General features: G+C 53.9%; 1 protein-coding gene across 2 annotated transcripts in view; it reads left to right on the top strand.

The window, feature by feature from the left end:
• Positions 1-208: 208 nt before the first annotated feature.
• The window catches only part of SLC6A17 (solute carrier family 6 member 17), a 50,265-nt gene continuing 27,110 nt past the window's right edge, over positions 209-23,363 (top strand). The window contains exons 1-3 of one of the 2 annotated variants that reach the window (XM_058716262.1): positions 209-623; positions 17,685-18,057; positions 22,367-22,524. In XM_058716262.1, the coding sequence (XP_058572245.1) occupies positions 17,772-18,057; positions 22,367-22,524 (444 nt within the window). In that variant the 5' untranslated portion in view covers positions 209-623; positions 17,685-17,771. Of the gene's footprint in view, positions 624-16,728; positions 16,750-17,684; positions 18,058-22,366; positions 22,525-23,363 lie in introns of those variants that run through there. The other variant, XM_058716263.1, reaches the window with a different exon arrangement.

Genomic DNA, 23,363 nt, shown 5'->3' with positions numbered 1-23,363 from the left:
AAGCCCCCGTGATGAAGCCCCAGGGTCTGGGTGTCCTGGGGAGGGGCCTCAAGAGGCCGCTCCTGGGCTAGCCCCTCTCCCTCTCCCTGCCCACCCCCCTCCGCCTGCGTCGTCGGCCATCAGAGCCTCGCTTGCGGCCCCAGAGCCTCGCACTGACGCGGGCCCGAGCGTGAGTCAAGCCTGCGTCACGGCGCCCCGCCGCCAGGGTGGCCTTTCGGAAAACGAGGGAATAGTGCGCGCTGCGCTCCGCCCAGCTCCGTTCCGCTCCGCAGAGCCGGCGCGGCCGGGGCGCGGGGAGGGCGACACTCGGCGCTGGCGCCTGCAGCCCCCACGCGCTCCCTCCGCCACGGAACCTGGGTCCCAGGGCTGCTCCCCAGAGAGGCTCGAGCGCGCCGCGGGCGGGATCTGAGTCGGAACCGGCGGCGAGGGAGGGAGCGAGGAGCGAGCAGAGTCGCGTGCGCGGACGCGCGGCTCCGGGTCCCCTCCCAGCCCCGGCCGGTGCCCGCCGCCGCCAGACTCGGGTTGCCCGCGGGAGGGGCTGTGAGCCGGCGACCCGTCGGGGACCGCAGCTGCTCGGCCGGAGTGCAGGGGGTCGAGTCCGCGCGACGGCTCACGCGGGACAGGTGAGTCTCGGGCCGCGCCCTGCCTGGCTGTACCCGGCCAGCCACCGCAACTTTAGCTGTTCTGGCCCCGCCCCAGCCTGGAAGGCCTAAGGACAGAGGTGCGAGGCGGCGCTGCCCGGTGCCCGCCCGGCCCTGCGCGGGCCCCGGGCTCCTCCCGCCGCTCCAGCCGCCGTTGCCTGGCGACGAAGCCCCGGGGCCCGCGCTCCTCGGGCGCATCGGGGTGCCCAGCTCCGCGCTCATGGGTTCGCCAACGGGCTCCAGCTTCCAGGGCTCAGGAGGGCCCAAGAACTCCGGAGGTAATCCGGCAGAGCTGCAGAGGCAAGCGCCCGCGGAGGACCGGGCGGGAGGCCCGGCCGGTTTGGCCGCCCGGAGCTGCGCGCCCAGGGCGCAGTTCCCGCGGGGAGGCTCTTGCGCGGTCGGAGACCCCAGCCTCAGCCGCTCGGCTTCAGGCCCATGACCTTGACAGTAACATTGGCAGGAGTAGCGGAGCGCTCACGCCCGAGATGAATATTTAATTCCGAGTCCGGGAGCTGGACCTCGCTGAATTCGGAGCTAGCGGGGAACCCATCTTCCCTCGAGGGAAGCGCATCTGGGAAGCGAATGGCTGAGATGGGGGACGTGCGCGGGGTGCAGGTCTGGAGAGGGCGCCGTCTCGGGAGAGGCCTCAGCCACATTTATACCTGTGCAACCAACGTCCTCCCAAGCTATGCTCACGGTAGTCCGGGGAGGGCCGCTCCCCCAGGGGCGCGGCTGCCGTGGAAGGAAGACTGGTGTTATCTTTTTAAAGGCCAAACAGCCCTTCGGAAATCCTGAGGCCAGTCACTTGAGGGGGCCCAGTGGCTGTCAAGTGGCGTTAAAAAAAAATGTTTTTGTTTTGTTTTTATTTATTTTTTAAAATTTCATTCCTCTTTCCTTCTTTGAGAAATTTGTAACGGATCCTTCGGATTAGGGAATTTCTAACCAGAAATACCTTTGGGGCAATTCAGCTGTGAAAGGGAGGCAGGTGGATCGGGCTGGGAAGACAGGGTCGTGGTATAGAGAAGGAAGATTTTTCTGAGGGCACTGCCCTTGTTAACAGGAACTTCCAGGAACTGAGAAAATCCTGTAACGGCTCAAAAAAAAAAAAAATCAACCAAAACTTTAGTTCGAGCCTAACTGTAAGGCTGTCCTGTACATACTGATTGATGTCTGGAGAACAAGGTCAGAGTGTGTTGAGGTTCATGGTGAAGAATTGCTGTATTTCATGCTGTGCTTACATTACCCCATGGTCCAGCCAGGTGGACCCATCACCCAGGCAGGAGGAAGGGCTTCGAGGTCACACCCGATTGTCCTTGGCTGTGGCCCATCCGTTGGGACCGTCAGAGGTCTCAGCTCCCGTGCTGGCTTTTTCTCCAACCAAGCAGCTGTGGCTAAGTAGGTGGTGAGTCTCAGCAAATCCCTGCAGCTCAGCCTGGAGAGTGACTCAGTGCAGGAGGCAAATCGTGCCCACCAGCTCTGATTGGAGTGAGTTCGTTTGGCCTGAGTCACACAGAGTTGTGTGTCAGCTGTTTGTGAGCTGAATGGAGTTCTTTACCAGGGCTTGTAAGCAGCGATGGCCAGGGCTCCCGGAGTTTGGGGGCCACTGCTAGAGGTAGGCAGGTCCTCAGAGTGAGCCAAGCAAAACTCAGGCACTGGGCAGGTGTCCTAGAGCTCTGACCCCACAGGGAAGGCACGCAGAGCCAGGTTGGGGTTGGGGGATTGGAGCAGGGGCCCAGGGGGAGGCTGTGTGCTTGTGGTCGGAAGTGGGCCCAGGGCTCTGCCAGGTGCCAGGGCAGGGTGACCTTGGGCAAGTCACTTTACGTCCGGGGCCTTGGTTTCCTCGGTCATAGAAGAGGGATGCCTGTGGTGCCTTTTCCTCAAGCTTATTTTGAGCCCAGTGCTGGATACGTGGCAGATGCTCTAAAATGTTAATTCCCCACCTCTTTCTTTATGGGCCTTAACCAGAGATGGTTCTTTCTCTCCCTGCCCCTTGTGCCTTGGTGTGAGAGGGGGTGTGGAGACAAGTGAAAGTGTCAGGGCTTCACATGTGCTTGCGAAGGACCCCTAATTCAGCTTCACGTTGACCTCTTCCCAACCTTCAGGTCTCCCCAGGACACGCTGAGTAAGAGCAGGGTCGTGGACCATGAAAGACTCTTAAATACAGAGAACAAACTGAGGGTTGATGGCGGGGGGTGTGGGGAGAGGGGAAAATGGGAGATGGGCATCGAGGAGGGCGCTTGTTGGGATGGGCACTGGGTGTTGTATGTGAGCGAAGAATCGGAAGAATCACCCAGAATCTACTCCTGAAACCAAGAGCACACTGTATACAATGTATGTTAGCTAACTTGACAATAAATTATATCTAAAAAAAAAAGAACAGAGTTATGAAGGGTGGGGTGGAGGTGGTGGACAGAGCTGTGCTGGGTCTGATGGGTGCCCTCAGCTGTCTCTGCAACAGCTCCAGGGAGAGACTCCAGCACAGGCCCTGACTCCTTAGAATTGTCCATGACCATGGCCTGGTCTCAAGTTGTGGCACTTGCCCGGTGGACTTTGGGGGCCCCTGCCATACGGCCAGATCTTGCCATCATCCTCCCTCTTGTCCTATCCATCATGGAGTTGGAAGCTGCATGACAACCATCCTGGGGAAGTGAGGCTGGCCTTTCCTGGAGAGGAAAGGAGTGTGTCGCTTGCCTTCCCTGAGGGATCCTGGCCCCTTGCTGTCTCTTTCTGTAAGATGTCTAGGCTTGGTGCTGAGCTAAGATGTGTGTGCCTCAAGACTGAAAGGCAATAATGGTGCAGCCAGAGAGGCCGTGCTGACCTAGGGGAGTCCAGTCTACTACTGGCAGTGTGTGTGTGTGTGTGTGTGTGTGTGTGTGTGTGTGTGTGGTACATGCACCCTGGATTGATGCTCTCCCCACTGGACCTGGAAACAAATTTCAAAGATGATCGAGACAGAGATGAGAGGGTTCTTGAGAAGCAGGCTCCTACTGCCGGTGTGTCCCCCTTCTCTCGAGCTCCTTTCCGATCTAAGTTTGCTGCGGCAGGACAATTCATCATGAATCCCTTTAAGGCTGTTAAGCAGCCACATAGTTTAAAGGGAAGGTGGATTTGGGCTTTTTTTCCTGGAAGCAGATCTGAGTTATCACTCACTCCTAGGCTGGGCTGCAAGAAGTTCTCACAGCCAAACATCTGGAGCACCAGGCAGGGAAAAGACTCTGTCACTCAGCCCCTACAAAGCCCTTGTGCATCACCCTCCCCCACCTAGCGTCCCAGACTGTGTTAGTGTGGGTCTGCGGGTCTGTGTTAGTGTGCTACCCTAGAATCAGGCGGGTCAGTGACCTGTGGGGAAGCGCCTACTTTGTGTGCTTTTAGGAGGGGCCGGTGCAGTTCTGGATTCCAGGAGCTCATGCCGTGCTTGGCAAACAGTGAGAATATCCAGGTTTTTACTGAGGCTTCTGTGTTGCGCTAAGTGCTTTATTCGTATACCACCTCGTTTAATCTTTGCTACAATCCCAGGAGATGGATATTGCTCCCTGCAGTTTACAGATGTGAGACTTGAGGTTCAGAGAGGTTAAATCATTTGCTGAAGGTCACACCAGCAGTGAGTGGCAGTCTGAGAATTTGAACTCAGGTCTGGCAGATTCTTAACCACTTCACAGTAAGTTCTTAATAAATGTTTGCAGACCGCCTAGGCATTTATACCCAAATGAGGCTGTCTAAACCTGTGGGTCTAGTTATTTAAGCTAGTGCCCTGAGGAAGGGAGAAATGGGCCTCCACCAATGGGAATTTGGTGGAGAATGAACATACCTAAACTTCCAAGGTTTGGGAAATATGGTCTGTGGTGCCAGGGGAGCTGGGATCCAGTGGGAGATCCTAGGCTCCATCATGCTGCTTTATTGTCCTATCTTGTCTTGCCCCATCCCCACCCCTACCCCGACTCTACCACTCCTGACCTCATTCCTTAAAGTTTGTCCAGGTCAAGGGTTGGTGCTGGAAGCAGTGAGGGAAGAGTCAGAGCACAGTGGATGTCGCCCTGAGGATTTCCGCATCTGCAGAATCAAGGACGGTCAGTCGCTGGTGGGAGCTCTGGTGTGTCAGATTTCTCTGCTGGAGAGTGTGTGCCAGGGACTGGCAGCAGTTTCTGGTGAGGCCCCAGACTCCAGAGCAAAACTGCGAACACTCCAAGGTTATGCATGGCAGCCGCTGGCTGGCGTGGACTGCTCGGAAGGACGCCGCTCGCTTCCTCATCTTGTCCCGTGGAGAGCCCACTCTCCTCACCCTTGGGGTTCTGCCACTGGAGTCTGGGGCTGTGCTGGGAAACTTGGCATCAGATTCTTCCTGCTTCTTCATCTATTTCTTCTCTGAGAAACCACCATCCCTGGCAGGACAGGCCCGTATTGTCCTAGCCTGCGTGGTATGTCCAAACGACCCTTGATCTTGGTGGGGAAGTTCTTGTAAGTGAGGGTGGATAACTGGAATGTAAGCATTGATGTTCCCCCACCCCCAGAGGACACAAAGGGTTTTCCCAGAAGCCCTGGCTCCACAGGCAGCCATTTTGTGGAGACAGAGTCCTTTGAAAAGTCCCCCCCTCCCCCACCCCCATGAGTTATTATTCAAGTTAAAACACTGTTCAACTATGGATACATCCAGTTGTTAAAAGAAATAGATATTCACCGTGCACAGAAAATTTACAGGTGAGCACATCAGCTCAGGTGCAAGATGGATTGCTGTACCCTATTGTTCTCATGTTCATGACCAGGTACATTTTGTTGGAGCATAATTCTGGGTCAGGGGAGTCCTGGGCAGCCTGAGTGTCTAACTTGGGAGTTGAGACTTAAAGCCCTATTTGCTCTGGGACCTCTTGTGGAGTGAGGGCGGGGCAGGCACGAACGGGAGGAAATAACGCCCCAGCTCCTGGGCCTTGGGGTCATCTCATCAGCTGCATTTGTGCCCCTGAGCTGCCTATGTGCCTTCCAAGGCTACTCACAGTTCACTTGAAGATAACAAGTTGCCTCTCCATGTACTCTGTCATTTCTAATTACTGGTTTAATGAGAATTTCCACTGGATTCTGTGCACCACTAATTTGCCACCTATTCTTTCACTTACAAATAGAATTCATTGGTCCACACCCCCAGATTCCTGCTGGTTGCATTTTCTCTTTAATTATAAGACTCCTGGGCTTCTGTGGTTTTAAATCCCACTCCAGGTCAGGAGTGCTGTTTGATAAAGCTACCTTTCAAGGGAAGTGAACAGTCACCTGCTGGAGCGGCTCCATCAGGTGCTGCCAGGTGAGTATCCAGTGGGGATGCAGACCTCCTCTTCCCTGGGGGGGTTGGAAGGGAAGGAGAGCAGGTGCAACCCAGCGCCGGCTTCCTAAATGGCCTGGTGGGCACTGTCCACGGTCCTGGCACACCACCGAGACGACCTGCCTGCTAGTAATTTGGGGACTCCTCTAGAGCAGCTGGAAGGAACCTCCTTGACCAGTCCCCCAACTTGCATTGTGACATTGGCTTTGGGAAAGGACCTGGCCAAATGAAGAAGCTCCTAACCTCAGGGAGAAATGGTGGTAGATAGACTCACCTCACTGTTGACTTGCTGAATGAGATTCGGGTATATCACTTTGCACCGTGTCATGGTACATTGGAAAACTTCCTAACCAGTGCCGCAGATGGGTAACGTGGGGCCCAGAAATAACGATGCCTCTATTCCTTGGAGTTGCCTGGAATGGCCTAGGGTGCCGGGACCACTTACCCCAGTGTGCCATATCAGTGTTCTCTTCTCCATGTGTCATGATGTACAAAAGATTGGAAAGCACTAGAATATCAGAAAGAAAATGGGCTACAGAGCTCAGGGGCCCACAGTTTGAATCTCCACTCTTTCACTTCATGGCAGGATAATTTTGTACCTGATAGTTTTCTTCCCTCAGCCTGGGTTTCTTTGTAAAATGAGAATTACATTTTTATCCCAAGTTGTTGGGGGTATAAATAACATATGTAAGCATAGCAGGTTTTCAAAAATACTTGCTCCCTTCACTGCGATCGGCTGTCCTGTGACCTGTTCCCAGTAGGGGCACTTTTCTGCCCACCTCTCCACAAAGCTACACTGAGGGTTGATGAGGAAAGAGCCACAAACCCTTCTCATTCCCAGGAAAGAGACATCATGTTGGGTCTGTAATTAAGGGTTTCTGATCACTATTCCTTCAAGTGCCCTTCAGCAGTCTGGTGGGTAACACAGGTAATTGGACACCCTTGGTTCCCTCTGTCTCTCTCTCTGAGGGAAGACAAAGTAGTGGCTTTAAGAAAATCCAGGTCCGGGGCGCCTAGCTGGCTCAGTCCGTTGAGCGTCCGACTTCGGCTCAGGTCATGGTCTCGAAGTTCGTGAGTTCAAGCCCCGCATCAGGCTCTGTGCTAACAAATAGCTCAGAGCCTGGAGCCTGCTTCAGATTCTGTATCTCTTTCTCTTTCCCCCTCCCCCGCACATGCTCTGCCTATCTCTGTCTCTCAAAAATAAATAAATGCTAAAAAAATTTTTTTAATAAAAAAAGTTTTTTTAATTAAAAAAAAAAAACAGAAAAAGGGGCGCCTGGGTGGCGCAGTCGGTTAAGCGTCCAACTTCAGCTCAGGTCACCATCTCGCGGTCTGTGAGTTCGAGCCCCGTGTCGGGCTCTGGGCTGATGGCTCAGAGCCTGGAGCCTGCTTCCGATTCTGTGTCTCCTTCTCTCTCTGCCCCTCCCCCCTTCATGCTCTGTCTCTCTCTGTCTCAAAAATAAATAAACGTTAAAAAAAAAAAAAAACAAAAACAGAAAAGAAAATCCAGGTCAGAGAATTTGGACAGATACTGTGAGGACCCATCTGTTACCACCATGGGCCTCTCATGAATGAGGAAAGTAGGTAGTGAGGCTTCCGCTCCTTGCTCCTGGAATTTTATTTTAACATGTGATTTAAAAAAAAAAAAACTTTTGTCTTTTTCCAAATTGGGACAGTCCCATAGGTTGTCTACCTGTCGGGGACCTGGCATGCTCTCCAGCACTCTGGGGCTCTATGTTTCCCTCTCTCTCTAAAACCTAAACCTCACCCACCGCCCCGGCTCAGGTCACCATCCCCTCTTACCTACCCTCCCTGTGTCTTCACTTGTCCTTCAGTCATCTTTTTAAAAACAGTTGAGTCACATCACTCTCCTGCTTGAAAACTTGAAACGGCTCCCTATTAGCCTTGAAAGGAAACCCAGTCCTTTCCATGCTCTGCAAGCCCTGCCTACTCTGGAGTCTAGCTATCCTCCTGAAGGCACTTCCCATTCTTCGCTTGCTTAGGATGCCCTAGGCCCAGGTCCTTCTTTCTAGCCCTCCTACTCACCAAACCGGCTGCCTCAGGGCCTTTGCACTTCCTGTTCACTCTGCCCTGAATGCTTTCTCAGGATATTCACATGGCCCATTCTCACCCTCCATCAGGTCTTTATCAGAGTGTGCCCTCCTAGTCCCTCTACATATTGTAGCACCCCTGTCTCACTCCGTCCCCTCACATTCAATATTACATATTTATGTGATATGTTTATATATACTGGAGATATATGTCTATACATACGGCACTAATTATATATTTGTCTGTTTTTTAAATTTATTTATCTATCCTGGGAGAGACAGAGAGAGTGTGAGTGGGGAAGAGGCAGAGAGAGACAGAGAGAGACAGAGAGAGAGACTGACTTTCAAGCAGGCTCCATGTCACCAGCGCAGAGCCCAACACAGGGCTCGAACCCACGAAACCATGAGATCATGACCTGAGCCGAAACCAGGAGTTGGATGCTTAACCAACTGAGCCACTCAGGTGCCCCATATCTGTCTGATTTTTGTCACTTTACCCTAGAATATAAATCCCACAGGGGATGGGCACTGCTTGCTCTGTTCTCTGCTGTGCTAGAACAGGGTCTGACACATAGTTAGTGTTCAATAAATATTGGTTGAAGGAAGTAAAGGAAGCGGGAAATCAGTTGGAGCACCAGCACCCCCTCCAGCCCCCCGCGTCCTCGGGCACCCACATGCTTGTCGTACTCTGGTGCCAGGGCACCGCAGGACAGTGGGCAGCTGTGCCCCTAGGCTTGGCCACACCCACTTTCCCCATGTGCTCACGTGAAGGGGCAGCTGGTGTCAGCTCACGGTATGCCGCCTGCATCATCTCATCTTGTCCTCATGACCAAGAGGCCCTCACCTTTGGGGACTTCTCCATCTTTTTAGGTCCAGAAGCCAAGACCCTGAGATTCTGTGTTCTTTCCTGAAGACTCACAGCTAGTAAGTGGCAGCAGGACTCAAACCAGACCTCCCTGCCTCCAAAACCCATCTTTCTGTGATAGTGTTGTGGTTTAGAGTCAGATCCCAGAGTCAGACTGTGCTGGTGTGGACCCGGGGCCTCCAGTTTTTGACTTGTGCCTGTGGACCTGTCGCTTTGCTTCACCAGTTCCAAGATGCATTTTTTTTTTTTTTTTTTTTTTTTTGCACACCATCACATCTTCAATTCAGGACACAATGTACAGTCAGTGGCATCTCAAAATGGCTGTTGATCAGGTGGCAGTGGTGACCTGGTTGGGTGAAAACCTTCCAACCTTCCATTGAGCCTCTCCGGTAAGTTCAAGAAAGCACCAGCATCGCAGGGCCAGTGGTTCAATGAAATCAGCAACCAATCCCACTGAGCCTCTCCTTCTTCATCTGTAAGATAGCAATAAGTGTGGTGCCAAACTCATACGGTTATGGGCAGGGTTTAAGGAGATAATGACCGCTCCACACAGTGGCTGCTACAGAGCCAGCCCTCAAGAAGGATCCCTGTGTTGTTGTTTGTTGTTGCTGCTGCTGCAGCTGCTGTTAATGATGACACCCCCGCCCCCACTGCCTTCAGAAGTTCCCTTAGCACCTAAGTTCTGGCACAAGGTTAATGCATCTGTGGGGTGGTCATGGCACTGCTCTTGCTTCCACGGCGACTAGGCATGCCTTTCCCCCTCCCATGAAATGGTAAAACTGAACCAAAAGATTTTGTTTGCACTGGCCCCACCCACGTATTCCAGTGCCAGTTCCTCCCCCTCTGGACCATCTGCCCCTTTTCCTGCTTCCCTTCCTCCTTGACTAAGAAAACAAAATACCAACTGCAGAGAGCACGCTCGGCAAATGTAACAGGAAGGTGAGACGGGCCACAGAAGGTTCTACTGGCTCCTCTGCCTGAGCTGCTGTTTGCAATGGTCCCACCAGCCTCGTGGAACACTCCGTGCCGAGACGGTGCCCATCCGGTGTGTACCTCTCTAAGGTGAAGGCAGACCCTGTCTACAAAGTGGAGAGAGTGAGGCACAAATAGTGGATCCTTTAGAAGAGGCAGAAAGTCAGCGAATGACAGCCAGACTTCTTAGCTTACCTTTGCTTTACTCTGCCACGTGGGGCGTCTTTGGGACATCGTGTGTTTTGGGGACGGGAATATTGCACCAGAAAATAGGAAAGTTTTGAAGCTGGGGAATCATGTCAGGTTCTGGAAAATTGGGGGAATTCAGAATGCACCTGTCATTCATGCACTCATTCACTTCCTTCATATCACATTCACTGAGCACGTACAATAGTAGTACATGAGGATTTGGTCTACAACAAATCTGTGAAATGGAGTCAGAAATTCCTGTTCTGTTTATTTGACTTCCCAAGAATCTTTTCTTTCTCTTGCTATCCATGTGGTAACCAGATGCAGTTGGTAGGTAAGCACTGTTCCCTATTGTACAGATGATTACAGAACAGAAAGCTGGATTCCGAGTCCCAGGGTCCTCCCCACATGGGCTTCTGGGCTGCACTTCATTCATACCCCCCCACCCACGTCCCCCCCGCCCCCCGCTCCCATAGCTGGGGCACTCAGGCATCTAGTAGGTTTAAATGTGACTCAGTCAAGTGTGTTAGCTTTTTGCCCTTGCTGCTGTTTCAAAGGTGAAGGCAGTGGTTAGGATTTCAACATAGGAAGCAGGTTGCTTTTAGAGGGTGGGGTGGCAGGAGCCCTGGAACATCTGCAGGCATCCTATTCCTCCCTGTGTGTGCCAGGCACCGGCTGGGCTGGGGGCAGTTGCGGGTGGACGCAAAGCTGGATATGCTTTGGTTCCTGCCTTCAGGGAGCTCCCTGTTTAGAGGATGCATCGGGGGTGTGCACAAGGAGTTATACTAGAAAGCCAAATAGTCAAAGCGTGGAAGAGTATTACAAGTTGCGTGCTGAGAGGGGAAAGAAAGGAGCATTACTTTTCACTTACGGCATCACAGAACGTGCCACAGAGGCGAGGTGGATCTTGAGCTGCACCTTCAAGGTCATTCAGTGAAAGTATAGCTAACCCCTCTGAGCCTTTGGTTCTTCATCTGTAAAATGGGAATAAGTGTGGTTCCCTTCAAGGGAAGCTTCAAGAGGCAGACACCGGGGAGGGTTTTCTGCACAGGGGCCCGGCAGAGAAGTGGCAGCTGAGGCTGGGGAATGGAGAAGTGGCAAATGTCTCTGGCAAGGGCCGTGGGCTCTCTCCCGTGGAAGTGGGGTGACGTGGTATTTCAGGAAGCTATCTTAGAAGGCCTGGAGGACAGTGAGCCTGCTGCAGGCATCGAACTGAGAGAAGGGCTGAACCAGAGCACAGGGGGTGGGAGAGAGGACGGGCTCAAACATACTGACGGGGCTCTGCGCCCTTGGCATGGAGGGGGAGGGAGGGAGGGGTCCAAATGGTGCTGGCCAAGAAAAACCAGGAGAGCAGCCATCACCAAGGCCTGTCAGGAGCAGTTTGCCCCAGGTGACTGCCGGGAGGTTTCAATAAAACAATTAAAAATAATTTGTAGGACAATTTGTATCTCTGATAACAGTCGACCTGCTTTAGGCTCAGCTGAAGCCCAGAGGCTCCGAGGTAATTAGGAGAATTGTTTGGGCCACCACGGCATGTCACATGGAAATCAGGAAGCTGTCTAGTTGTGTGAGAGACAGAGAGACACCGACCTTGCTTCCTTCTTACCTCTGATCAGCCTAGAGTTAGTTGGACCCTGGCTTTATGGCTGGGGCCACTGGGTGTCCTCCCACTGCTCCCCGCTCCTTGGGGCTCTTCCCAGCTCCCTGTTGTAGAGGTTTGCATTTAAGAATGTGCAGTACTGTCCCCAGAGCCGCGAGATCCAACAGTGGCAAAATACGGCGCTCCCCGTGGGGCTGAGGGAAGCAGGGCCCTGGGGTGGGGGGTCTGTCGTCATCTCTGCCGCCTGCTTTCCCAAAGATGGTGGCCTCACCACCCAGTCCCCCCCGGGGGGTCTGGCTTGGAAAAGAAGTGATTCCCTGGGGTTCGTCCCCAGAGTTACTGGTACAACCCTCCCGAACAAGAGAGACCGTGACCCCAAGAGGCGGGTGCTCAGGGGGCTGACTGGACACCGCGTTCCAGAAGGCCCCCACCTCGGGATGCTTGGAGCGGCAGGGTGGGGCCTGGCCCCAGTCACAGGGTGAGCGGCCTCCCCTCACCCCTGAGGTGATGGCCGAGTGCCACGCTTTGAAACTTGTGGTGGAGCCGTCAGCCCTCCGGCAGGGGATATTTTTACCTGTCTGCCTCCTAGTCGCACAATTTTTTTTTTTCTTTTTAAGGAGCTTCACTCCCTGGGTGCTGCTTTTCTCACGCGAGCTTCTGAGCTGCAGGCTGCATCGGTTGCTAAGTGACAGGTCTGGCCCCAAGGGCTCTCTCAACTCTCGACCCCCCCCCCTGCATTGTGCTTTGAGTAATTGAGGCGGCCCTTCAGTGCCTCAGAGCTCCATCATCTGACGCGCTGCTCCTGGAATCAGCTTCACAGCCCACCCCAGCCCCCGAGCAGGGGCAAAATTGGAGTAAGGCTGGCTGGCTGTCACAGCGTCCCCACGACACCCCAGCGAGCTCTCAACTGGCAGAGGTGGTAAGACACACAGGCCGAAGGGCCAGTGTCAGCTGCCCTGGGCGGGTCACGCCTTCCTCGCATCCCTGTGCAGGAGGGATGCCCCCTGGATACAGACAGGCCGCGAAGGGCCTCGGAGATCATGAAGACCAACCCATTTTACACACGGGGAAACTGAGGCCTAGAGAGGTCAGGGCAATGGTGTCAGCTTGCATGGTTGGTTGGTGGGTGGTCGGGACCAGCACCTGGCCAGCCTCCTGATACCTGGATCACGGCTGGCTCCAAGCCCCGTAAAGTCAGGGGTAGAGAGGAATCCGCCCCTCCTGGATCCTTCTCTGACCCTGGTGCTCGTCCCAGGTAATGCCTCAGGGTTGTTGGCTGGGTACACGCTGGGTTCCCACGCCCTGGTCTGCAAGCTGACCTTTCACCAGCCCAGGGCCTCCAAGGGAACTGGGGGTTGCGGGAAAGGATGATCCATACCACTGGTGCTGTGTCCTCTTTAAACCATGGAGGCAGCAGAGGTGCGAGGAGACTTGGGACTGCCAGCCATGTGATGTGAGTCAGGTGCTGTCCTGCCCTGGGGCGCAGCTGCCTCACCCGCTTCCCGGGCTGGCTGTGAATCCAGTGAGATGACAAGGAGAGGCAACATTTATGAGCACTTGCTGGGCTCCTGCGTGGTTCTGAGACCTGTGCGACCTGTTCTGTCCACAACGTTGTGAGGTGGGAACTGCTGTCCTCCTTTGATGGCTGAGGAGATGCAGCTCTGTGGCCTTAAGAAACCTGCGAGGCCAGGCAGCGGGTAAGCAGGGAGCTGGGATTCGAACCCGTGCAGTCTGGCTTCTGAGCAGTGTCACCACCCCATCCCGTGCCAGGAGACGGAGCGCAAAATGTTTGCAAGTGGTTTCAAACCATAACACATATGAGCTATAGCGCGACTAATAATATTGCTAGACTTTACTGCGAGGCCATGTTTTTTATTAGTAATAATGTTGCTGATCTTTAGACCCAAGACCAGGCCTTTACCTGCTTCTCTTTGACACTAGGTGAGGTGGGTGGGCTGGGCTTTGTGGGGTGCTGTCCCAGCAGCCTCAGGGTGGTGCCAGCTCTTGGTAACAAAAACCGGCATTTCTGAGGTGGTGGTGTTAGAAAACGCTTCTCTCCATCTCCACCCCACTTCTGCCACAAACCGACTCTGGCTTTTGGCATTTATGTGACCAAACATAAATGGAGGGGGGGTTACATATTTTTAAATGAAAAACAAAAAACAAAAAAGCAAACAATGCAAGGCTTCCCAGGAGCAGGGTCCTTCCTGGTGCCAGGCCCTGTGCTGGGCACTTTGGATGTGCCTGCTCATTGAGTCCCCAGGGCAGCCCTCCCTTGGAGGGGACAGCTGTCATTATGTAGACCCTTTGCACCTCCCCCCCCCCAGAGGCCCGACGCCTGCATAATTAAAGCGAAGTGGCTGCCCACCTCTCGCAGAGCACCAGCCAGAGTCCTTACAGTCGGTTGTGGTGGTGGAGGACAGGGGCTTTGAAGACAGGCAGGCCAGGGGTTGAGCGTTTCCATTTATTCATTCACTCACTCACTCGACATCTGTTTCCTGAGTGCCTCTGCTTGAATGTCCCCTCCTCAGGGATGCCTTTCTGGACCATAAAATAACAGCCCTTCAGTTTGCAACACCCCCTCCCCCACCCCATGTTATTTGCCTTTATGTCACGTATCACCACTGGCCTTTATATGTTTGTTTCTTTCTTTAGTATCTGGCCCTTCCACAGGAAATATAAACTCCACGAGGGGAAACATTTTGCTTATTTTGTTCACTGCTCTCTCCCTGAAACCTAGAACAGAGCCTGGCACAGAGAAGGCACTCGGTAAATGGATGTCAAGTGAGTGAGGGAATGAACGAATGAATGAAAGAAATGGGAGATCTCAGACCCAGGTCCATCTGATTGCGAAGCCCCTGCCCTCACCACCACTGTCTTCGTCCTGTTTCCCACCTCCCTACTGAGTGTGACCCAGTGGCTTTGGGCAATTGGCTTCCTCTCTGAGCCTCAGTGTCCTCATACATGGAATGGGAATATTGCTAGGGCCCCTCAAGCTTTAATATTCTAAGTGTCAGACACTTTTGTCACCTGAGCGTGTTCCTGGGCACAGAAGGTTCTAGTCATGATTGCAGCCCAGGCCAGTGCCTCCGCTTGTAAATTTGCACTTTTCGTCCTGCAAACCTGACAGCACAGGGGGCCTTCTGGCATGCATCTTGGGAAGAAGGAAGAAGCTCCCATCGTGCCTGTGGTTTCTGTGATGCTGCTGTGGCTTTACCAGAATGTGCCGGTTTTGTCCTTGAGTCCTCCTCGTCTGAATGACGCTCTTCCCTCCTGCAGAACTTTCTCCTGTTGGTGACGAGAGCTGCCACTCTCTAGGCTATTTTTGGGAAAGCATGTTCTCCAGTTGGTCAGCGTCGGGATAAATTCTGCATGCTTGCGGGAATCCCCTTTGGTTTTCTCCAGTTGTGGGATGATGAGCAGTAAATCGTACTTAATGCATCGCGGACTGTTCTCATCAAATTCCACGGCAGGCAGAGTACCTGGAGACAGGCTCTGAGCTGGCACCCTGGTAACTGCAGTCTCCAGACGGACCCCAACCCTTCTCCCCAGTTCTAGTTTTTACTTTTTAATTTTTTTAAGTGTTTATTTATTTTTGAGAGAGAGACAGCAAGTCGAGGGCGGGGGGGGGGGGGCGGGGACAGAGGATCTGAAGCAGGCTCCGTGCTGACAGCAGAGAGCCTGATGTGGGCTCAGACTCCTAAACCATGAGATTATGACCTGAGCTGAAATCCAGAGTTGGACGCTTAACCCACTGAGCCACCCAGGTGCCCCCCACCCGCCCTCCTGTTCTAGTTTTTAATAACAACTCTTGTTAAGGGGCACCTGGATAGCTCCGTGGGTTAAGTGTCTGACTCTGGATTTTGGCTCAGGTCATGATCTCACAGTTTGTGAGTTCAAGCCCTGCATCGGGCTCCATGCTGGCAGCGTGGAGGCTGCTTGGGATTCTTTCTCTCTCTGCCCCTCTCTCGCTCTCTCTCTCTCAAACTGCCATTGCCTGTGCTTAGGTTTTCTCCATTTGAGTGCCCTGGGGACAGGGATCTGCTGACCAGGGAAGGGGAAAGGGCTCATCCTGGCAGTCCAGACAAGAACAAAAGCCTCCCCATTGCATAACTCCTAGGGGCAACATTCCCTTAGGTCGTGTGGGCAGGAGGAGGAGGGCTGAAAGGTCCCCAGACACACACTCCCTCCAGGACACAGTGGAATGTTTGGCTGGTCCAATGTGAAGTGGAGTCCCAACAGAGAGCTGTGTTTCTTATAGGGAATTCTGAGCTCTTTTTGGCAGGCTGGTTCTGTCTTGGTCACTGCAAAGCCCAACACCTCGACCGTTCCTGGAGTGGAAGGGGGAGTCACCAAAGACTCACAGTTTCCCTTCAGGGAGTTGTCACCTGCTGCTGTGGTCCATGGCCTGGCCCAGGGAGGACTGGCTAACCACACAGACCAGCGTGGACAGTCCCCATCTGTTGGGTGTCCTAGCTTCACTACACGTGTAACAGGATCCGGCTGGCCAGGTTCCCTTGAAGTTTGGGGCTTTACTGGAGTCGGCCAGGAGGTCCGGGTCAAGCTTCTGCTGCACGGTGCCGTTGCCCGCGCTGTTCCGATGCTGCAGACGAGGAGGACAGACTTCCAGAGGCGGCTCCTTCCCCTAGTAAAGTGATTACCGAGCTGGGTAATTTACATCCCTAGAAAGACACAGGGCAACTGCAGGCCGGGGTGTACGTGTGTTTAATTTTAAATCCTCCAACCTCCCCTTAACGAGGAGGTGCTTTGAAACACAGCAGCATGTTGATATCCTTCAAAGGGCTCATTTCCTTGGTGCTTTATTTCTTTAAGGGAAAGCCTGAGAGACGGATGGGGAATGGCAGGAGCAGGGGAGGGTTTGCCTCCCCCGCTCGCATCATGCAGACATTATCTGCTGTAAAACTGTCACCGGAGAATGGAGAACTGGCTCTTGGCTGCAGTGGCCCTCAGATAATGTCAGTGCTGAGCGATGACCCAGCATTTGTTGGCACTAAGCAAACACCTCTAGGGCTTTAGTGCCAGAATCCTTAGCAGAACCTGGTCAGCGCTCCTGCCTGGGGAATGAAGGTCTGGATGTGGGGCTGGTGTTCAGGGTCCCCATGGTGAGAGCTCTAACCTTTTGGGTTTTTTTGTTTTGTTTATGTTTTATTGTTTTCTTCTTGTTGTTTGTTTTCTGTTTTTGTTTTGCAAACATTAATGTCCCTTTTAATCACTAAGGGTTCTGTAAAAATACAGAGAATGGTTTGGTAGGTCTGGGGTGGGCCTGGCATTCTGCATTTCTTTTCTTTTTTTTTTTCTTAAGTTTTCTTTTATTCATTTTTGAGAGAGAGAGAGAGCGCGCGCAAGGGAGAGGCAGCGAAGGAGGGTGAGAGAGAGAATCCCAAGCAGGTTCCACACCATCAGCACAGAGTCCAGCACAGGGCTAGAACCCATGAACCATGAGGTCACAACCCGGGCAGAAACCCAGAGCCGGACGCTTAATCAGCTGAGCCACCCGGGTGCCCTCTGCATTTCTAACAAGCTCCCTGTGATGCTGCTGGCCCATGCGTTGTATTTTGAACAGAAAGACCCCAGAGAAGGCAGACACTGGTTTCCCAGGGTCCCACCAGATGGTTCGGTACATAGCTAGAGCTCAGGAGGGCTAGGACTTGGCCACAAACCTGCACCACCTGGGAGGAGAGGGCTGTGGGGGCCTCCGAAGGGCCTTGAACACTTCAGGATATGCGGTTACAAAACAGGGCAGTGGCATCATGGATGCCCCTTTATTTGGGTTTGGTGGGTGGGTTGGCCCCTCTTACCCCATTAGGTTTACCTTTCAGGCATGCTCAGGCAGGGCCTGTGAGAAAACGGAGTCTGCAGACTTTGAGCCCCTCGGTGGGTACCCCCTGACAGGGAGAAAGACAAACGCAACATTCCAGGCCACTCACAGCCCAGCCTCCGAGTATGTGCCCGGAGTGATGGCGGATCTGGGTCCGCTCGGGCTCCCCACCTCTCTGGGGTGGTCAGCTGATCCTCCCCTGCTCACCTGGTCTCACAGGTCCCTGGATGAGAAGGAGCTGACAGCAACTGAGCCCCACCTTCTCTGAGTGCCGGGGAGCGGGGCTGCGTGGCCCAGGCGTCACCAATGCCTAAGAACAGCAAGGTGACCCAGCGTGAGCACAGCAGTGAGCATGTCACGGAGTCGGTGGCCGACCTGCTGGCCCTCGAGGAGCCCGTGGACTACAAGCAGAGCATCCTGAATGTGGCAGGTGAGGCTGGCGGCAAGCAGAAGGCGGCAGAGGAGGAGCTGGACGCGGAGGACCGGCCGGCCTGGAACAGCAAGCTGCAGTACATCCTGGCCCAGATCGGCTTCTCCGTGGGCCTGGGCAACATCTGGAGGTTCCCCTACCTGTGCCAGAAAAATGGAGGCGGTAAGAGGCAGCCCTGCCTACCCCAGGGGGGCCTTGCAAATGGGCCGGGCTGAGGAGTGGAAAGGGACGCCCCTTTGCTGATGCAGAATTGGAGCCCTCATAGGGTGGGGCTCGGAGGTCCAGGGGAAGGCTCCCCAGAAATAGCTAATGGTTAATAGCTACCAAGAGGCTGTCAGGCATGATGATGATAAGAACGTGGGCTCTGGCCCGGGACTGCCTGGGCACAAACCCCAGTGCAGCCAGCCGGCATTGCAGCCCTGTGCAAGTTGCTTGATCTCTCTGTGCCTCTCTGTCATCATCTGTAAAATGGGAATAGTAGTAGATCCTGCGTTACAGCACAGTTGGGAGGATTCGGTGAGCCTTATGTGTGGAATGCTTAACACCGTTATCTGACGCATAGTAAAGAGCAACTGTTGGCCATGATACTTAAAGGCTTAGCAGGTGCCAGGCACTGCTTAGCACTTACTGGATATTAGGCCGAAATGCATGAAACTGCTGATATTTAAGTGTCTGGGACCAACCAAAGCACCAATTTCATACAGTTCAGCCATCGAATCCCCCTACTCCCTGTGTGAGGAAGGAGTTACTATCCTCATGGTAGAGACTGCAAAATTGAGGCACAGAGAGGTTAGGTATCTCGCTCAAGGTCACACAGCTAGTGATAAAGTAAGGATTCTAACCAGAACAGCTTGGCCCCCAGAGTCTGAGCATACCTGCTGCCTCCCAGGTAGGAGGGGGCCTTGCACTGCCCCCCGAGTTTTACTCTGCCTACAGGATCTTGCCCCTGGAATCAAACCCCTTCTACTAACCACTTCTAGCCACCCGGGTGGGTAGCAGCCCCCGGGCCCTTATCCTCTGGCCCATCTGAGGCAGGCTGGAATGTTTCAAAGGTAATTTGTTTTGAAAGCAGGGGAAAACTAACAGAAAATAAACACAGAAAAACCTAGCAGGCTGAAAACAAGGACATTTACAAGCTCAGACATCTGGTCCTGGGAAAGTGATTGGAGCCAGCAGAGAGCCCTTGTGCCTCCTAGTCCCTGTGGCCTGGGACTGCCACACTCCAGCCTGATGGGTGGCCACAGCTTTGTAGGCATTCTCACCTGACTCCTTTTCTCTCTGCTCTGTGGGACTCTGGCCATGTAGCCTCTCCCAGAGATGCAGCCCCATTCAGGGATGCTCCCTCCTCTGCAGAACACTCTCTCGTCCAGAGGCCGAGCCTGGCTGGAGACTTCCCTTCTTTCCAATTTCTGTTGAAGGGTGGGAAGTGAGCATGCCCCCTCGAGTCGGTGTAACTGAGGCCAGAGGCTTTTATCTTGCCACTATGGCACCGTTTATTCACTGTATGCTCTCCATGCTTTGAAAGGTCTTCCCCCCACTTCTAATAAATCAATAAATAGCTACCAATTAGAGCTTTTCGTCTATATGGCGTGGCCAGACTCAGGTCACTGAGTTGATATAACTCTCAGGATTTTGAGCTCCCCATGACTCATTCCTGCCCCCATCCTTCCCCGCTCTCTGATTCCTAGAGTCCCTTTCTATCTCTGCCTTTGACTCCAGTATTCTACGGGGTTTATGATAAGTCATCTTAAATATTTTTTGGAAGGAGATAAATTATCATGTTTCACATACAGGAAAGAGACAACTATTTGGTCCAAGAGTGGAAGCTCTGTGGTTCTGAGCCATGAAGGATCCAGTCCAACTTTGCTTAAATCTGGGTGGGAACTCTGGAACTCTGCTTAGCGCGACTAGATGCTGACCGTTTCTTTATTCTGTGTCCTCTTAGTTTGCTTTTTTTTTTTTTCTTGTTTATCTTTATGAAAAGAGGCAAATGTTCATCAAGTGCTTACTAAGGGGTAAGGAAGTCACTGAATCCTTGAAACAGCCCTGTGCCATAGGGGTAGAGTTGAAGCATGTGAAATGACCATTTTTGTAAGTCAAAAATGGTCAGAGATCAGCAGTTTCATGTGGTTCTACCTAATGTTATTATCCTTTTTTAGGCAGAGGACAAAACAGTGGTGTAGAGAGATCAAGTAATTGGTCCAGAGTCACACAGCTAGTAAGTGGCAGAGCCAGGATTCAAGCCCAGGGGGTCTGGCCCCCCCCAGATCTCAGCCCCTACTTAGTACGCATCTCAACAGGCTGAGACCAAGGTGGTGCTTCAAAGCCCAGAAATAACCTCAGGGTGTGCCGGAAGCAAGACCTAGACTATAGACCAGGACAGAGACTGGAGAGATCCAGGAGGCCTCAGAGATCACACAATCTACCTTCCTAGAGCCATGTTCTGTGAAACTTCTAACACCGTGCACAGCACTCCTGGCTGTTCAGGCTGACGACCTGAAGCTCCCGAACGTCCCTGAAACGTCAAAGGAGATCAATCTAGTTGTGCCTCCAGGTTGTATTTTCTAAGGTGGTAGAGGGTGCGTTTCCAAATGATCTCAGCAAAGGTTGATAAGAAAAGTACCTCTGCCTAACCAGCAATTCTCACCCAGCCCCCAGCCCCCGAGCGCTTCACGTGGCTAGGCCGTGGCACGGTCCGGAGAATTGCAGCCAAGTCGGTGCCCTGGGCCTGGCGCAGGCCACCGGCCCGAGGGACAGGTGGCGGGTTGCCAGGGACCGGTCTCTGCTGGGGGGCCGCTCTTTGGACAGCACGGATGTGGAGGCTTTCCCTGGTTCTTTGGGGCAGAGGAGAGAAGCATCCCCAGAGGATGCCAGCCTACTCTTCTGATACCCCGAAACCCATCTTTCTGCACATCTTGCGTCACCCAAGGGTATGTGGGTGAAATACGTAAACTAGGGAGGCTGTGTCCCTGTGCTTTTCTGCATGTCACTTCTCTCCTCTCTCATTTCCCCGAACCCCGGACCAGGAGACAGAACCGCGAGTCCTTCGGGCCCACCGTCTTTTCAGGCTGCTTGCTAGCGACACGTGGAATTTACGTGTACGTGTGACTGTATGTGTGTGGATGTTTAATGAATCAGATGCTGTTGTGTAAGGTTTGGTGGGTTACCTCCCCTGGAGGACTTTCCTGATGAGTTCTGTCTGACCCCTCCCTCAGCATGCGTGTGCTCGGTTGGCTCTGTGTGACTGGTCCGTGTGTGTGTGTGTGTGTGTGTGTGTGTACACGTGCTGACATTGCTCGTGTGAACCTGAGGGTCTTGCCTTCCAGACTGTGAGCTCTCCTGGGATAGCGGCTGTGCCTTCTTTCACCCAAGTACCCACCCCCCCCACACCCCGCACATGCCAAGTGCATGGTAGGCCTACAGTCAACAGCTGACTGTTGCTGAGCGCTGGGTCTTGTGCCCAAGAGACGCCTGATCCCCCCGGGGTTCTTTGGCAGATCGCACACATACGGATGTCATGTTATGGGGGCCAGAGCCATGTGGCCGGGGGTCTTCTGGATGCTCCAAGCTGGCAAGGCTTGGTCTGGGGGTGCTGGGTGGCCCTCATGGCACTGGTGACGGGGGCTGTGTGACAGCATTGCTAACAGGACTGGGTTGCTGGCACATCTCTCAGCAGGGATCGCTCATCTGTGTCCAGACACGATTTTAATTCTCCTGCTAACTGCCCTGTCACTTGGAATTGAGATTGTGTCTGCAGTGAGGCCAGGGACAGTGAGTTTAATTTCTCATCTGGAATCTTTATCAAGATCCATCCTGTCTATCCATTATGATCCTCTTGGCCGTGCTTTTCTGAACTGCTAATTTCTCCCTCGTTCCTCCCAATTAGCTGTAGATTAATGGTGATGCTGGTCAGACCCTCTCTCCCTGGAGAGCTTCCAAAAGCTCCGCTTCCCTGGAGCTACCCGGTCTGCTGTGTCAGCATCTGCTTCAGATGCGGGGAGGGCTGTGCCCCGGGGCTGTGCCTCTGGGGGACGAGGGAGCAGGGTCCACTCCATCTGGGGCTGCTTCTCTGTGGGCGGGAGGGGGTGTGAACAGGTGTCCACAGAGTACGTTGGGAGGGGGGAGGGGAGAGTGTGTCTATTTGTGATTTGACGTGTGGATTCCTGAGAGTGCGGCATCTGTCTGTCTGTCTGTCCATCTCTGAATCCAACCTTGTGAGCGAGAGGCATGGACCTGCATCCAGATGCCCCCTTAGCATTTCAGGGCAGAGGAGTCAAGGGGGAGAAGGAGGGCCTGGGCGGCCAGTGGGTGGCGGGCCACACGTATGAGCCAGACCATTCCTGGAGGAGCACGGGACCACTGGCACTTTGAGGGTGATCAGAGATGTGGGCAGGTCTGCAGGACATGGCTGTCCTCCTTTACCCTGGTGCCGTGCTCCGGACACCCCGTGACGCTCCTCTCTCCTCCCCAGGTGCCTACCTGGTGCCCTACCTCGTGCTACTGATCATCATCGGGATCCCACTCTTCTTCCTGGAGCTGGCTGTGGGCCAGAGGATCCGCCGTGGCAGCATTGGTGTGTGGCACTACGTGTGCCCCCGCTTGGGGGGCATCGGCTTCTCCAGCTGCATAGTGAGTCGGAGGCAGACACTGGGCACTTAACCGGCAGGCAGAGGGGCCGCTCTGGGGTACGGGGTTTGTAGACCGGAGTCTTGGGCCAGGGCCAGGGCAGGAGGGAGACCCTCAGCGTGAGAATTGTTTCCAGCCGGTGTCTCAGGGCCACACAGTGCCTAAATTACTGCCCGAAGCAGGATATAATATTGGGAATTGTTGCCAAGGAGGAGAGGCTGGGACATCGTCTCGAGGGGGTGCCTGGGACATCTCAGCAGAAGTTCTCCGTGGACACGTGGACCAGTCCCAGATGCCTATGCTTCCCAGCCCATCAGCTCCCCGTGAGAGAGGCCCTTCCTCTCTCCTTGACTGAGGAGTATTTCAGCTGGGCAGGTGTGTGGCAGGAAAAGGCAGTCCTGAGGCGTGGGGGTTCCTTGTCACTTTGCTGTGCACATGAGCAGCGTTGGAGAAGGTCTTAGATGAGAGCCTGTGGCCGACCCGGCTTTGGAACAGCGGAAGCCGGGGACACCCCACGGGCCTGGATGGGGAACTCCGTGAGGCTCATTTATGGGCCTGGAGGTGAGGTTCCGCTTAGCTCTCGAGGTGAGGAAACTGAGCTTCCCTTATGGGCAGAGCCCATGGGTGCACATGTTCACACCTGCCTCTGGAAGGGACTGAGCATTCCGTTAGGCCTGGTAGCATGGCCAAGCCCAAACCTGTCTCAGGCAGAGACTGGGGGAGGGTCTGTGTGGCTCCCACAGTCATGGCGGGCATCACCTCTGCCCAGGGAGACACGGCCAAGTACAGCATACCCTGCCGGGGCTGGCCGTGTGTACGCACGTGAGTGTGAATGGGTCTCC

Source organism: Neofelis nebulosa, chromosome 2, assembly GCF_028018385.1.
Source record: "Neofelis nebulosa isolate mNeoNeb1 chromosome 2, mNeoNeb1.pri, whole genome shotgun sequence".
NCBI lineage: Eukaryota > Metazoa > Chordata > Mammalia > Carnivora > Felidae > Neofelis > Neofelis nebulosa.
This window is presented reverse-complemented; position numbering and strand designations above follow the sequence as displayed.